Raw genomic sequence first — 15,154 nt, forward strand, 5'->3', positions numbered from 1 at the left:
ATCAAATACTCTTGAGTAAAAGAATGCATCAAGAAGCTTTTTGCACCTTCATTGACCACTTGCTGCTCACATGTATGGTCTGTGGGTGGCACTGCTCCATGGGCTGTGTGTCACTGGTCCGCAAGATAAGTACAGAAATTGTTTTTGTAAGTTGTCATATACATAGAACCAGATGCAACATGCTTAACATCATAGTGGTGAGTGGCTTATTATTATTTTTTTAATCTTTAGCAAATGATGACTAAAGAAGATGGTAAACACCATGAAGTAAGTGTGCAATTTTCATGGTATGGAACCACGATTAAAAGAGACAAAAGTGGTGCCTACCTCTTCTTACCTGATGGTAATGCTAAGGTAAGTGGTACTGATAAGATGACAAATGGAATAAACACTTATTGAAAGAGTATTGAGGAAAAAGATAAGTGAGTGTCATTATTTAATCATCTGTTATTTATTAGGGATAGATGAACTTTTGGTTTCAGTATTATCTATCACCTTATTGTTACTTAGCAATTTGTGGTCCAAAGTTAGATAAATGGTTGGGCATAGTGACTCACACCTGTAATCCCAGCATTTTGGGAGGCCAAGGAGGGTACATTGCTTGGGCTCAGGAGTTCAAGACCAGCCTGGGCAACATGGCAAAATCCTTTTTCTACAAAAAATACAAAAATTAGGCGTGGTGGCCTGCATCTGCAATCCCAGCTACTCAGGAAGGGTAAGGTGGGAGGATGGCTTGAGCCTGGGAGGCAGAGGTTGCAGTGAGCCAAGATCACACCACTGCACTCCAGCCTGGGTTGATGGAGCGAGACCCTATTAGATAAATAGCTGTTTAGAATTGGAATTTGTTAAGATGCTACAGTGAACAATGTTCAATTAGGATAAACAATGAACATGGGAAGAAACTAGATTTTACATAGAGTTAGGGAGCTTCTGTGGTGTTTGTATGTATGCGTTCTATACAGACACAGAACCATATGGGAAAAATAGATTGTCCACTGAACCATTTTTCTCCTTAACTTTCAGCCCTTTAAAAAACAAATTTTTCTCACTCTTGACTATAAAGGTAGTAATATGCAAACTCTGGCACATTTTGAAAATGCCAGAAGCTGAAGAAAACACTAAAATTTACCAACTGGTGCACAATCCCATGAAAACCCTTGCCAACATTGGGATGTATTTCTTATTGTCTTTTATTTTATGCATATCCTTTTCTCCCCATTCTCAGGTCTTGACTTCTTGCATGTACATATGTTGTTTTTCGTTTGTTACAATGCTCACAATCTGATGGTATGTTTTTAAAAATCGAATTTTAATATATACTCTTGTGTTTAAGATGTTACATATATTCTTTTTCTCCTGATTCTTCACTACTATAACATTGTAATAAGCTTTCTTTGTACCATTCTTTTTATGCAATGCTGATGAATTTCTGAGAATAACTTTCTGGAAGAGTCATTTTGTATCAGTTTCTGAAGTCTTTTAAGAACTTTTGCTATGTACAGCTTATCTTCCCTCTAGAAAGACTAGGCAAATGTTCAATCCCACCAGCATTTTTTGAGAGTAACTCTAAAGTTCCACTCCAACCACTGAGAATTGGCCATATTAAAAGCTTTGCCTATAATAATAAGTTAGTAGAAAAATATTTTTCTGTTAAGATTTTTGTGATTACTAGTAAGGTTGAACTTTTTTGTGCCTTCATTTATCTTTCATATTTCTTTTGTGGTTTTCCTTTTTCTATTCTTTGACTGTTTTTCCGTTGGCGTGTCCTGATGATCTCTGAGCACTCTTTATATGTGGTAAAATTAATCCTTTTCCCTATATGTTGTAAAATTTTTCTTATTGTGTCATTTAGTTTAATTATTTTATTGTATTTCTCATTTATAGTGGTTTTAAATTTTTATGTAGTCATTTCTTTTTTTTTCTTTAGAGTTTCTTCCTTTGCTTTTATACTTTTATTGGTTTTCTCCACCTCAAGATCAGTGAAATATTTTCCTAGTTATTGTTAGCTAGGGACCTATCTCCTGAAATAGTTACTTTTGTTCCACAAGTTATGAAACCTGCTAACTAAAATCCAGTATTGGATTTTAAGGGATTGTGTGGGCTACAGTAAGGATTCTGTGGTTTTTTTTTTTTTTTTTTTTGGCTGTTTGGGGTTTTTCTTTTTTTTAAGTCAGTGAAGAATTAAAGACAAACTACAACTCATATGAGGCATTCCAAGATGGGCAGTGAATCCCAATTATGAGCTTTTTCAATATTTTCTCACTTACCAGCTTTTGTCATTGGACATTTTATTTTGATAGACTGTATTTATACTTAAAAAAGTAGTTGTGCTATAGAATTTCATGCATAGATACCAATAACTAATTTATTTAAAACCATTCTATCTTTAAATAGCTCTAATGTCAGATAGAAAGATAAAACGATTGTCGTTTTTACAGAGAGAAAATAAAAAACATCAGGGAATGAGGCAATCTAGTGCCTCAGAAGAAGACAAGAGCCCAGAACTCACCATCCCAGGTTCTCATCCCCTCCCTCACTTTCTAGCTATTTGGTAATTAGGTACAAGAAATTTGTAAATCATTAAGCATTTTAATAACCCCAGAAAATTTTCCCTGGCAAAAGAGGAAAATTTGGAAGAAAGTTACACAATTCTGAAAATATTTTTATTTTTATTTTTTGCGATGGCATCTCGCACTTTCACCCAGGCTGGAGTGCAGTGGCACGATCTCGGCTCACTGCAAGCTCCGCCTCCCGGATTCACGCCATTCTCCTGCCTCAGCTTCCCGAGTACCTGGGACCATAGGCACCCGCCACTATGCCTGGCTAATTTTTTGTATTTTTAGTAGAGACGGGGTTTCACCATGTTAGCCAGGATGGTCTCAATCTCCTGACCTTGTGATCCACTCACCTCGGCCTCCCAAAGTGCTAGGATTACAGGTGTGAGCCTCGGCGCCCAGCCAAAAATCTTATACTGTTTAAGTAGTTCATATGGCAAGCCTAACTTTCTATGCTATTGTTGAGCTAAGGTATCTAATACTTTAAAAATATAGTTACTCAGAAATGTTTTAAATTTGCTTCCATGTCACATAAGTTAGGTGCTTTATTTTTAAATTTTTATTTTTTAAATTTTTTTTTAATTTAAATAAAAACTAAACTAGTGGTTTCCAAGTAGTTTTTTAAAGTTTGTGAGTTTATATTCAGCTAGTTCTTTCAAGTAAAAGGACAAAATGTTTTATAGTTTAGTAAACCGAGCTGTGATTAAACTATGTTTCTGAATCCTGCTTTCAGTTTGCTTAGATGACTCCCTGTAGTCATCCTTGCCACCTGTCCCAAACCCTGAACATTAGGGGGCTGGGACCATGGTTATAATAATTATTTACCTGGGAAAATGTAATTTCTATAGGATGATTGCTGTTTCTAATAAGTAACTATAGGGACAAATAGAAGGATTTTAGTTAGAAATTTGTATAGCCGGGAGGAATGCTTTCTAGAGCAGTGAAGTTGTAAACATTTTTATTTCCTATTTTCAGCATTTTTAAAAATAAAAAAACATGTTCAGTTTTTATCACATGCATATTATGTTACCTTATAAGATCTGGTTTACACTTAAAATTGCAAATATCAGGTGGTATGTATTTTCCATTTTTGAAACTATAATAAACATATTCTTTTAAAAGTTTGGAAGCCAAAATATTTTCCTTAAATATATTATTTTCTTCTCAGCCTTATGTTTACACAACACCGCCCTTTGTCAGAGTGACACATGGAAGGATTTACTCGGAAGTGACTTGCTTTTTTGACCATGTTACTCATAGAGTCCGACTATACCACATACAGGGTAAGAAAATAGGAATGCAGTTATGAAACATATGTATGCTGGTTTTTGAATTCTTGCTTTTCTTATGCCATCCTTAATAAATTAACAGTTGATTTTTGTAGATGATATTTTTGTAAACTTGACATCATATTTTTAATGTGATTTAAAATATGAAACTTATCTTTTGATAATAAAAAATGGTAAAACATTTCAATCCCTACATGTACGTTTTCCTCTGTATATCTTCTCTTAACTATTGCCATATTGGTCTTAGTCATGAGCTCATTAACTGGAAACTTTATTTCTAACACCTGAAAACAATACCATGTTTTGATTTTATGAAATGGAAATTATATTAAATATGACTTTCAGTTAGTAGACCACACACATATATGGGACCTGCTTCCTTAAATATAGCCTGTATCACTGGAATGTAACTTTAAGAAAAAAATGTTCTAAACTAGTTCCATTTGTTTACAACTCTTTACCCAGTAAAGTATAAAACCTAGCAATTGTTTATGATTTTTAGAACAGTATTGAGCAGCATCTTTATGAACCCAAGTGATAGGAAATAGGCTTTTGATCCTTTTGAGAACTTAATCCTGGGCAATGGAACTGATTCTGTGGGGTGTGAGTGGAGCTGTGGTTTCCAAACACTTGCACATTTAGGTCGGTTGATTTAGAATTCATTATTTTTAGAATGGTGTGCTTTTCCAACCACAGATTTAATCCTAGTAACCAGGGTATTTACCATATTATTGACTCTTAGAAAAAGACCTCATAAAAATGCCATTAAAATTTATCTTTGCTGTTAGGTAAGTTGAACAAATTAGAAAAGAAAAAATACTCTTTCCCTGAATCTTCATACAGGTAAAAAATAAAGGATTTAACAAACTAAAGATAAATGTGTAGACGGGCACTGTTTCCTTTTTAAGTATTGTGGGGAAGCAAAGGGTTACTATGTTCAGGGAATTTCTTAGATAACTGAAGTTCAATTTTCTGATTTCATAGTTTAATTTTGCTTTTAACTTTTTTATTAATTTCAAATTTCATTAGTATTCGCTTTTTGTTAGAATTTCAGGTATGGACAAACTTTCTCACTCAACTTCTTTAGGTAATAATATGATAGGTTTTTCAGAATAACCCATGATTCATAGGATGAATCAAGAAATAAAAGTTCTCTGGTTGGTGGTTTTATGTCCTAAATGTGACTTCTGCAGTTATCTGTGATCACTTTGCTACCTACAGGAAAACCTGTAGTTCTGAAATAATCTTTTATTGAGTTTCTCAAAACTTCTGGTAAGTCAGAAACTATGTTTTTGACCATCTGTTTGTACTCTTGTGTAAGCCATTATTTAATATCCCTGAGAGCTCTAAGTTACATTTTCAGCTTTATAGCATTACTGCACAGAAGATATGCTCATCTATTTTTAAGTTTGCTTAAAACTATTGTTTTTTAGTGGAAAAGTTTTTCCTGGAGTACAACGTGGCACACACTTTGGCACATACTTGTGTCATCAAGTTTGATTTACCATTGTTTTTCATCAGTTATATTTAGAGATGGGCTGTGTCTCAGAGTAAATGCTGTAGCAACTCATCCTAAAATTCCAACTTCTCAATCAGATATATTTGCATAATTGCTTTTGCTTTTATTTAAGCATGTCACTATATCTTCTGGGTTTTCCTTGGATTATCCAGGACCTCTGGTTCTCACATCATAGGGCAGTTTGTGTAGACTAGATGGTCCTGTTCTGCTGCTGGTGGCTGTAGCTTAGCTTGCCAGTATACTTAGTGCTTGACTTGGAAATTAATAGACTCTGACTTGCCTATTTACTTATTTGAGCAAACTATACTCATCAGAACTAAATGCTTGTCATTTTTCTTTTCCCCCTCTCTTCCTGTTTCACTCTGGGCAGTGAACTGTCCAGTGGCTAATAGTGTTAAGCAGGAGCAGGGGCCACTGAGGTCTGACTGGCTCCTGGCCTTCTAAAGGGGCTCTCCGTGTAGACCATTTCTATTTGCTGGTCTTGCCCTCTACCTCTTTTCTCTTTTTTATTCTTTAGCGCTCTCTCCCTCGCTCTCTCTCTTTCTCTTTCTCTCTCTCTCTTTTTTTTTTGACAGAGTCTCCTCTGTCGCCCAGGCTGGAGTGCAGTGGAGCGATCTCGGCTCACTGCAGCCTCTGCCCCACTGGTTCAAGGATTCTCCTGCCACAGCCTCCTAGGTAGCTGGGACTACAGGTGTACACCAGCATGCCTGGCTAATTTTTGTATTTTTAGTAGGGATGGGGTTTTGTCATGTTGGCCAAGCTGGTCTCGAACTGTTGACCTCAGGTGATCCACCCGCCTTGTCCTCCCAAAAGTGCTGGTATTACAGGCATGAGCCACTGCACCTGGACTGATTTTCTTTTTTCATATGTTTCCTTTCTAGATTATTTGTCTTCTCTTCCTTGGTGTTCTCGTGCATGTGAAAAAAATAGTAAATGATGGATAAATAAGTGTAATGCAAACTTAGAGTGCCTCACTGATGAATTTTATAGTAGTTGCCTGAATTAAACGTGAAGCCGTCATATGTAAACTTGAAGTAACATATAAATATTTTTTTCTTTCTTTCCAGTCCAGGTCATTTCTTTTTTCAACATGAAAGTAGTTGGTAGGAAATAGAGATACCAGGATCACCTAAAATGCTTTCTTCCAAACTGTACACCTTCCCATGTTTGTATTTGAGCTCCTCTTAACAAATCTCCCTTTGGGAAAAGATAAGCCCAGTTGTGGAGAGAGTCTTTCCTTAGTAATTTTCATGACTCACCTGTCTCTCCTGTTTTTCACACATCATTGCCTGAACACTCAGGTTGTCTCAATACTGGCTTATTGGCGTTTTAATGAAATCACTAATCAAGGCCCATGATAGAAATATGAAGTCTTCAGGGTGTTTGGCTCTATCAGTGTTCACGCTGCCTGAAAGGGTGATCAGTCTTCAGGGATCTTTTATTTAGTGCCAAGTTTTCTGTATTAAGAAATACTGGAAAGTTGTTTAACATTCTAAACTTTGGCCTCCTGTAAATCAGACATTTGGATGATTGATCAAAATTCATAGACAAAATGTAGCTTTTCATTTTAGATGCAAAGAAGACATTAGCCAACTTCCATGCTTTTGTAGATTGACTTTTAGCTAGTATTGCATAAAATAACAAAAATATTTATTCTTGAATTTAATTTGCTAAACTAGTTTTGGATATATGCTACTTTTGCCCCCCTTAAACCAACCAGATGCAGTTATTTGGATTAGTATTAATGAATAGAGCCTATTTGTTGTTAGTACCAGATTTTCAGTCCAGGAGGAAATGAGGGTTTGGGGAGAGAGACTATTAATATTTTATGGTTACATACTATAATTGTATTAGGTTACTAAACCAGTTAATTATTCAAAAGATTTTGTAATCTCTCAGCAAGAAGGAATAAAGAAACAGAAAATGAGTTAGTATTAAAGATTGTCTTTGTTGGGTGTCTATTTTTGTTAAACCTTACAAATTCAATTTAAAAACTAAAGTAATGCATACCTGACAAAATATTCTTACATTTCTCAATCTCTACTTTAGTTGTTCTTTGACCTTTTCTTCCCCAAAGTAACTATTTGCCCAAATTAAGCTTTAGGAGAAAACAAAATCAAGAACGAAAATGAGGCAACCTTTCCAAAATTATATAAACTCTTTGGTCCTTAATGATTTTGAAACAGAGTTGAGAGGCCTTATAGTTCAACCCAACTTTTGTTTTTCATTTGGAATTCAACTTGTTTTTCTATTTGCATTCTCTCCAGATTCTGAAAATGATTAGAAGTGCAATTGAAGGGCTCTCTCTTTCTTAACATCTCTTAAGCTAATAAAAGAACACTCTGTTTCCCTTTTCATTATCGTTCAGACATCGCATTCAAAAGGTTTCTAAAAATACTAAATTAGAAGAAATCTTGTGCTCACTAGCCTTAAAAGCTCTACAAGATCAGAGCAGTTTGGAAATTTCTAATGAAGGCAAGGCACAGTGGCTCACACCTGTAATCGCAGCACTTTTGGGAGTCCAAGGCAGGCAGATCACGAGGTTAGGAGATCAAGACCATCCTGGCTAACAAGGTGAAACCCCGTCTCTACTAAATATACAAAAAATTAGCCGAGTGTGGTGGCATGCGCCTGTAATCCCAGCTACTCGGGAGACTGAGGCAGGAGAATCACTTGAATGCAGGAGGCGGAGGTTGCAGTGAGCTGAGATCATGCCACTGCACTCCAGCCTGGGCGATGGAGCGAGATTCTGTCTCAAAAAAAAAAAAAAAAAAATTTCTAATGAGATATAATTTTTTGCCAATATCAAGTTTAATAAATCCATTTTGTAGCACCCATAATTTAATGAAATGCAATTTATTTCATTTTTAGAAAATAACATTTTTCTGGGGGAAAAGTTGAGAGAGGTGGGAATTAATTTTTCTTGCGGTATAATCATCTTTCATTTAATTGAAGCTTTAAACATTACCATATAGGCTGCTACTTTAACTTTTTTGGTTAATCTGTGATTAGAAGATAGAATATAATACAAACAGAAGCTCCTGTATCCTCTTGTGTTTTATTTAATATTGCACCTAAGAGGAAAGTACATACCTTGCAATAATATAATACTAGTAAGTGACATTGCTAACTGTAGCCTTGTCTTCAGAGCTGTAATTATTGGACTTTAGTGTCCTAGTTTCTGATACCAACAGCTACTTTGAAGAATTAGGTCACTGTGGGTAACCAGTGTGTCATGTAGATTTCACTGGCGCAAGGACTGTGTTCTCCTAGGCCGGTGTTTGTTAGCGAGTGAGTATGTATGTGTGTGTAAACTATGTTTTAACCCTTAGGGGAAACATCTTAAATGGGATACTTCTGCTCTATTTTCCACCAACATATTATAAAGTATTATATGTAATGGATCTTACTCAAAGAAAACAAGTAGCCTGGAGGTAAAATATAATGAACTGACATCAAAAACTATGGAAGAAAAGACTTTCCTTTGACTGAGATGACTGATTTCCTTGCATGGAAATATTTAGCAATCGAAGAGAGTTGCTCAGTTTTTCTCTGAGCAATTTTGAATATATAAACATAAGTGGATTTATAACCTGACTCTTGGCTTTTAGAGAATCAAAATGAGCTTCATCTAGTTAAACATACTAGGGGACTTCAAGAAGTTTGTGGACAAATGAAATTAAAAGATAAAAATTAAAAATATAAACTTTCTCAATGCCAGCTTCATCAAGTTCACAACACTTTTGTAAGCAGTGAATCCAGCTACTTAGTCCATCCCTAAGGAACTGAGGGTCCTGGGAATTTAGCCATGTCATTTCAGTCTACTTGTATTTTTAAGTAAAATGAGTGCCCATTAAATATTTTTTAAGATTAGGAAACAAGAAGAAATCAGGAGAAGCCAAATTAGCACTGTAAGTGAATGCCTAATGATTTTCCATTGAAACTGTCACAAAATTACCCTTGTTTGATGAGAGGAATGAGCAGGAGCATTATGGTGGAGAAGAACTCTGATGAAACTTTCCTGGGTGTTTTTCTGCTAAGGCTTTGACCTCAAAACATTCTCATGACGAGCAGATGTTACTGTTCTTTGGGCCTCCAGAAAGTCAACACACCAAATGCCTTGAGCATCCCAAAAAGCTGTTGCCATGACTTTTACTCTTGACCAGTCTTCTTTTGCTTTGACTGGACCATTTCTACCTCTTGGTAGCCATTGTTTTGATTGTGCCTTGTCTTCAGAATCATACTGGTAAAGCTGTATTCCATCTACTATTATATATTTTCAAAGAAATGTTTCAGGATCTTGATCCCACTTATGTAAAATTTCCATTGACAGCTCTGCTCTTGTCTGCAGCTGATCTGGGCACGGTGGTTTTGGCACCCATTGAGTAGAAAGTTTCCTCAACTTTAATTTTTCAGTCAGAATTGTATAAGCTGCTAATTGTCAGTTCTCTTCAATTAGAGCAGGAAAGCAGACTTAATTTTTTTCTTGAAAATTGGTGTAGTCTTCATCTTCAACATTGTCTCATCCCTTCCCAAGACAATTTATCTGTTTTGTAAATTGCTGATTTTCTGGGACCATTGTCCCCATAAACTTTTCATAAAGCATCAGTGATTTCACCATACTTCCATCCAAGCTTCACCATAAATTTGATGTTTGTTCTTGTTTAAATTTTAGCATAATTTATATTGCTCTGATAGGGGCTCTTTTCAAACCGAAGTCTCACCCTTGTTAGTGCCTCAAACTAGATCCTGTTCAGACATGTTATAACAAGTAAGTATGAGTTTATTTTGATGAAATCCATGCGTAGTTTTTTCATGATATGCATTTTCCATGAAACTTTTGAAGACCCCTCTCATAAGGAATCACATTGGGATTTAGAGACCCAAATCCTTAGTTTTGCCTCTAAGCAAACCAGAGGAGTATGGGTTTGTCCTTTCATTTCTTAGGGACTTAGTTTCTTAATCTATAAAAAAAAGTAGATGTTCAATTAGGTGTAACCATCAAAGAGTCTTCATACAACTTAGTTTCACATAAAATCTCTTTTGCCTGACTCCCTGCTTCTAAATTCATCTTCTATACTTGATCTTAGCCAAAAGGCCAAGAAGTGATAAAATTCATCTTCTAAGGACGCTTGAATCTGGGGCTTCCATCCCTGGTGTCTGCCCCACTTGTAAACAAGGTCTCAGAACTTCACTGAAGTTCTTTTTATTTCCATAAAAAGATTCATGAGGACATTAAGGTGGTTTGCAATCAGTCTCTCATTTTTTTCCAGAGCTATATTCCATATTTAGTTTGATTTAAAAGTAAAAAGCATTAAGTAAGTTATAGCTAGGCAGGCTTAGGTAATTAAAACATTTTTGGAATATCGTAATATGCAATTGACTGCTAAGGATTTTTTTCCCTGTTAATTGGAACTTTTAAAAATTGAAATAAATAGCTATGTGTTGAATCTGATTATTCCCTACAGGCATGAAAGAGAAGGTTATTTTAAGGGACTGTAAGCACATTCTGGTTACACAGATTCAGAACCCAGAGGTTATCTTTGGGGCTGTTTGAGAGCAGCTGATTGTTGAAGCCGTAACTCCTTAGCAAGGAAGCATCATCCCCTACAAAGGTGGGTTGCACTGAACTCAGGTTCAGGGCACAGGGATGGGAAACATAGGAGATTTGTAATGGTTCACAGTTGAGACTCCAGAGACAGTTCTTTTGTGTTTTATTCCGCGACCCATCCCAGCTCTGCCACTTAGCAGCTGTTTGACCTTGCACAGGTTACTGCCAGTCTGGCTTTGGTTTATCATCCTGAAATGTTGACAGTAGTAAAATCAGCTTCAGAGGATGTTGGGGGTATTCACTGAGTGAATATACAAGGAACCTTACCCATCGTGAATGTTGTATCTACTTACAAGAGTGAGTGAGCCAGATGGGTTAGATGGTTGAGTGTTATAAGACAAAGCATGGTCATTACGGATTGGGGGAATTGGGGAGGATTTAATGAAGGAAATGAGTCATTGAGAGGCTAGGTCTTAGAAAATGTCACATGAAAGGCAGAAAGGAGGAAAAGAATATCACAATGTGTGAAATAAGGTTGTTTAGAAACCTACTCTAAGGATTTAAAGAACTCTTTGTCCCTTATATATTGTTTAATTGACTTGTGGTTTTTCTTTATACATTTAAATAATTAAAGGATGTTATTTTGGGGTATTGTACATGGTAACTTTTAAAAATAAGCATATCCGATGGGCAATGGTACTAAATCATGTGTTTTTTAAAAGCCTGCACTAGCTTTTTCTTCAGCTGTTAGAAACTTCACGTCATTATTTTCTCCTTATAATTGCATTCTATTTCTCCACAGAATTTTATCTTAATATAGTATTTTTGTGGTTCAGAGCCTTGTTATTGGTCAGTCTTTCATTACTTCTCTGAAACAAAAATTATGTGTGTGTGTGTGTATTTATATGTACAGTTTTAAAAGTCTGTTATAAGGCTTTAAGTATTTTATTTCTTCTGGATTGAGATATAAAAATTATTGGCATGCAGTTGGTCAAAAAACATAAATATGTTCCTATTTTAATAATTGTATTTTATAAATTTTAATGCAAACATTTTTCTCAGTGGGTTGTACCTTTTTTATTCCTAATGGATAATGTGTCCATTGATGAATGTCACTCATTGCTAGAATGATATATGATTTTATTTTTAATTTTTGTTTTTGTAAATATCAGTGCAAAGGGAAGTTATTCACGTAAATAAGTAACTGGTAATGGAAGGAGTTTTGTTATAGGAATATCGTTCAGTACTTTGAACTCCTGGGTTAGATGCCGAAAGTCACTGACCTGTCGTCAAACATTAATTTTAATCAATTATTTTTAAAGTCCTACTGCCTGACAACCTGATTAGGTACGCTTTCAATTTTGTTGAAAGCAAGCAATTGGAAACCACGTGTTTTGCAGAAATATTTGTTACTTGGTCATTGAAGTCTAGTCAGACACCAATATGTTGAACTGTCTTTGTTCAGTACCCACTAAACGGTGAGAGAGATGCTGCTGCTTGTTTTTTTTTTTTTTGTTTGTTTGTTTGTTTATTTATTTATTTATTTATTGTAAGTTGGGAGAAGAAATAGAGTGGTGGAAAAGAAAGAAACATCTGTCATGGAGGCAGATCATTGTGAGGAGTCTTTTCCTGCCTAAAGGAGCCTTAGAAAGGAGCATGTTTGGGAAAACAGGAAATAGGTGAGTTCAGAGTAACTGCCCGTACCACAGATGTGCAGATCAAATATCATTGTTAGTTCAGCCAGCTTCTCTCCTCTGTCTTAGACCAGCCCAAGCCTGGGTCACAGGGAAGGCGCCAAAAAACTCCAATGTTGTGAGCTATTTTATTCACCTCCTAGGGGAGTGTTTTAGTTAGACCTTATTTATTTTATTTATTTTGAGGTTAAAACTGATGTCAGTGTTATGATCCCTCCAAAACAGAGCTTCCAAAAAATTATGTTGTTTCATAACATTAATGCTTAAAAAAAAAACAAAACGCCTTTCAGTTTTGTTATATGTTTTTCAGTTACTACGTCTTCTTCAAGCATATCATAGTTTATTGGTGTAATCTTTACCCAACATTTGCAATTCATGTGATCAGAATGCCATGCTTTTCCTATTACAGATTTAGTTTTTGACATTTTTGTGAGAATTATTGAAATGAAAAGCATAAAATAGGTACACTAGTGCCTAACTCATAAGTGATCGATAAGTAATAGTAGCTGTTTATCTAGTAGTGTTTTATGAATGGCACAAAGCAGTATATCATCATTTTCTTAAATTTGTGACTTAGAATGAAATTTACTAAAATTTGTATTCGTGAAAGCAGATGTTAAAATTTTCATTGTGGAGAAATAATCAATATGAACATTTACAGACCCAGAAATCAGCAGTGACTCAGAGGATAAATTAGATCTTGTAATGAATGGTAAATTGAGTGAGTCAACATGGAAAAAACGGCCATTCAATAGTGGAAATTATTACCATTTTTATTTTGGTACTTTCAGATATAAGTACAGTTTTTTAAAAATGTGGTCACGATCATATTTTCTTTTTAGAAACATTTAGATGTTGACTTACTCAGTTTATCGTTGTTGTGAGAATTTCATAAAAGCATACTTACGAATTAAGCAGTAAATGTTAATTAGTAACCATAAGCTTGAGCTTTAAGCTAAGTTGGATAAAGTTTACAAAAACATCACTAAAGTAAGTGCATAATAGCAAAGGTAGTTTTATATTTTTGATGATTAAAATACAAAACAAAATGTTTCCCAAATCGAAGAGGGAATATTCAAAATCAGAAGCCCTGGTTTTTTATGATAGCTATTATTATCCTACTTCTGCAACAAAGTGATGATTCTGTCATCTTCTCTGCTCAGACACAGATTGGAGGAAAGGAGAGGAGCACAACAATCAGATTGATAGCAAGGTTCCCTTGCCTGAGAGTCAGTATTTTTAAGACACTCAGACATTTCTTTGAATCTTAGATGGGTATTTTGGAGATTTATTTTATGTGATTTGATAGCCATGTTAAATTTCAGTTAGACTTTTATTTGCAGAGTTAAATATGTCTCTTAGGATTCTTGCCATCACTTGTCTTTTTCCTAGGTGACCGACCGTGGGCCATTTGCTATTGTCCCTCTTGATGTAATGAGTTGTCCTAATCACATTAGGTGCCACTGATAAGATACTGGACTTTGCTGGGATATGAGTGAGGTTCTTTTTTGTCCTTTTTCCCAAGTTGTTGCCTCTCACTCCTATAACTGGTTGAGTGTGGCGAGAGTGGTGTGTGATTTATGAGTATATTCCTTGGAAAAGTATATTTTGCATTTCAAAATAGCTAGAATAAGATGATCTGGAGAGGTGGAGAGGGTTGAGCTAACTCTGAGATTCTGCAGTTCAGGGTTGAATTAGGTGGCTCCAGATAAATTGGTGAAGGATCTGAGAGAGTTGGTGGTACAGAGGAAGTAAAAGCCTGGGATTCTCCAAAGGCTGTCATTAGTTGTCGCTCAGAGCTATGACTCCAGGGTTTCCATTTGCATTTCTTGGAGTCCTTACACCCTCCTGGATGTTTCCTCTACTCATATTTCAGGCATGGCATGTGTCAGGCTTGCCCTCCAGTTTTTCTCGCCCCACACCAGGGAGCACCCCCTTTGGTTTCCTTAGACTGGTGCTGAGCAACAGTTAAGAGGGTGATGCCTTTTGTTTTCTGTTCTCTCTCTCTGATCCACCCAGTGGGGGAAGGCTCTGAGAAGAGCAACATCATTTTGAGAGTGGTGCTAAAACCCTGTAAGCTTGAGTGTTCTGTCCTCCTAAAGCTGTGGTATGGCCCAGCCTCCTGATGGTGATCTACTTGGTTTTATTTTTTCTTGCTGTCTCAGAAAATATTCTAAAAATGCTTAATATTATTTTATAAATACAGGTATAAGTAATATATATGTGTACTACTCTTCTGACAAATTCCACACATTACAGATATAAAGTAAAATTCCTCTGGCATCTGTGTCTGTCTCCATCCACTCCTCAGGAGAGGAATTCAGATATATGTGCAAGCATACATGCACCACACGGTCTTAAAACTGGAGAAAAGTATAGTATTGTGTTTGTGTCGATTTTCAGCATAGTTTATCATGCTATACAAATGCTACATTTAGCTTTTTTCTTCTGATGTTTCTCTGCCAAGAGAGACAGTTACCTCATTCTTTTCATTTGTGACACAGCATTCCATAACATGGGCGTATGTGATTTTATTTATTCATTTC

At 35.7% G+C, this 15,154-nt stretch overlaps 1 protein-coding gene across 3 annotated transcripts in view; it reads left to right on the plus strand.

Moving 5' to 3' along the window:
• Positions 1-15,154, plus strand: part of MAN2A1 (mannosidase alpha class 2A member 1) — a 173,311-nt gene that overhangs the window by 124,977 nt on the left and 33,180 nt on the right. For all 3 annotated transcript variants that reach the window (XM_023212261.2, XM_023212260.2, XM_023212262.1), the window contains 2 exons: positions 232-354; positions 3,724-3,838. In XM_023212261.2, coding sequence (XP_023068029.1) covers positions 232-354; positions 3,724-3,838 — 238 coding nt within the window. The remainder of the gene's footprint in view (positions 1-231; positions 355-3,723; positions 3,839-15,154) is intronic.

This window comes from Piliocolobus tephrosceles, chromosome 4 (assembly GCF_002776525.5).
Source record: "Piliocolobus tephrosceles isolate RC106 chromosome 4, ASM277652v3, whole genome shotgun sequence".
In the NCBI taxonomy this organism is placed as follows: domain Eukaryota; kingdom Metazoa; phylum Chordata; class Mammalia; order Primates; family Cercopithecidae; genus Piliocolobus; species Piliocolobus tephrosceles.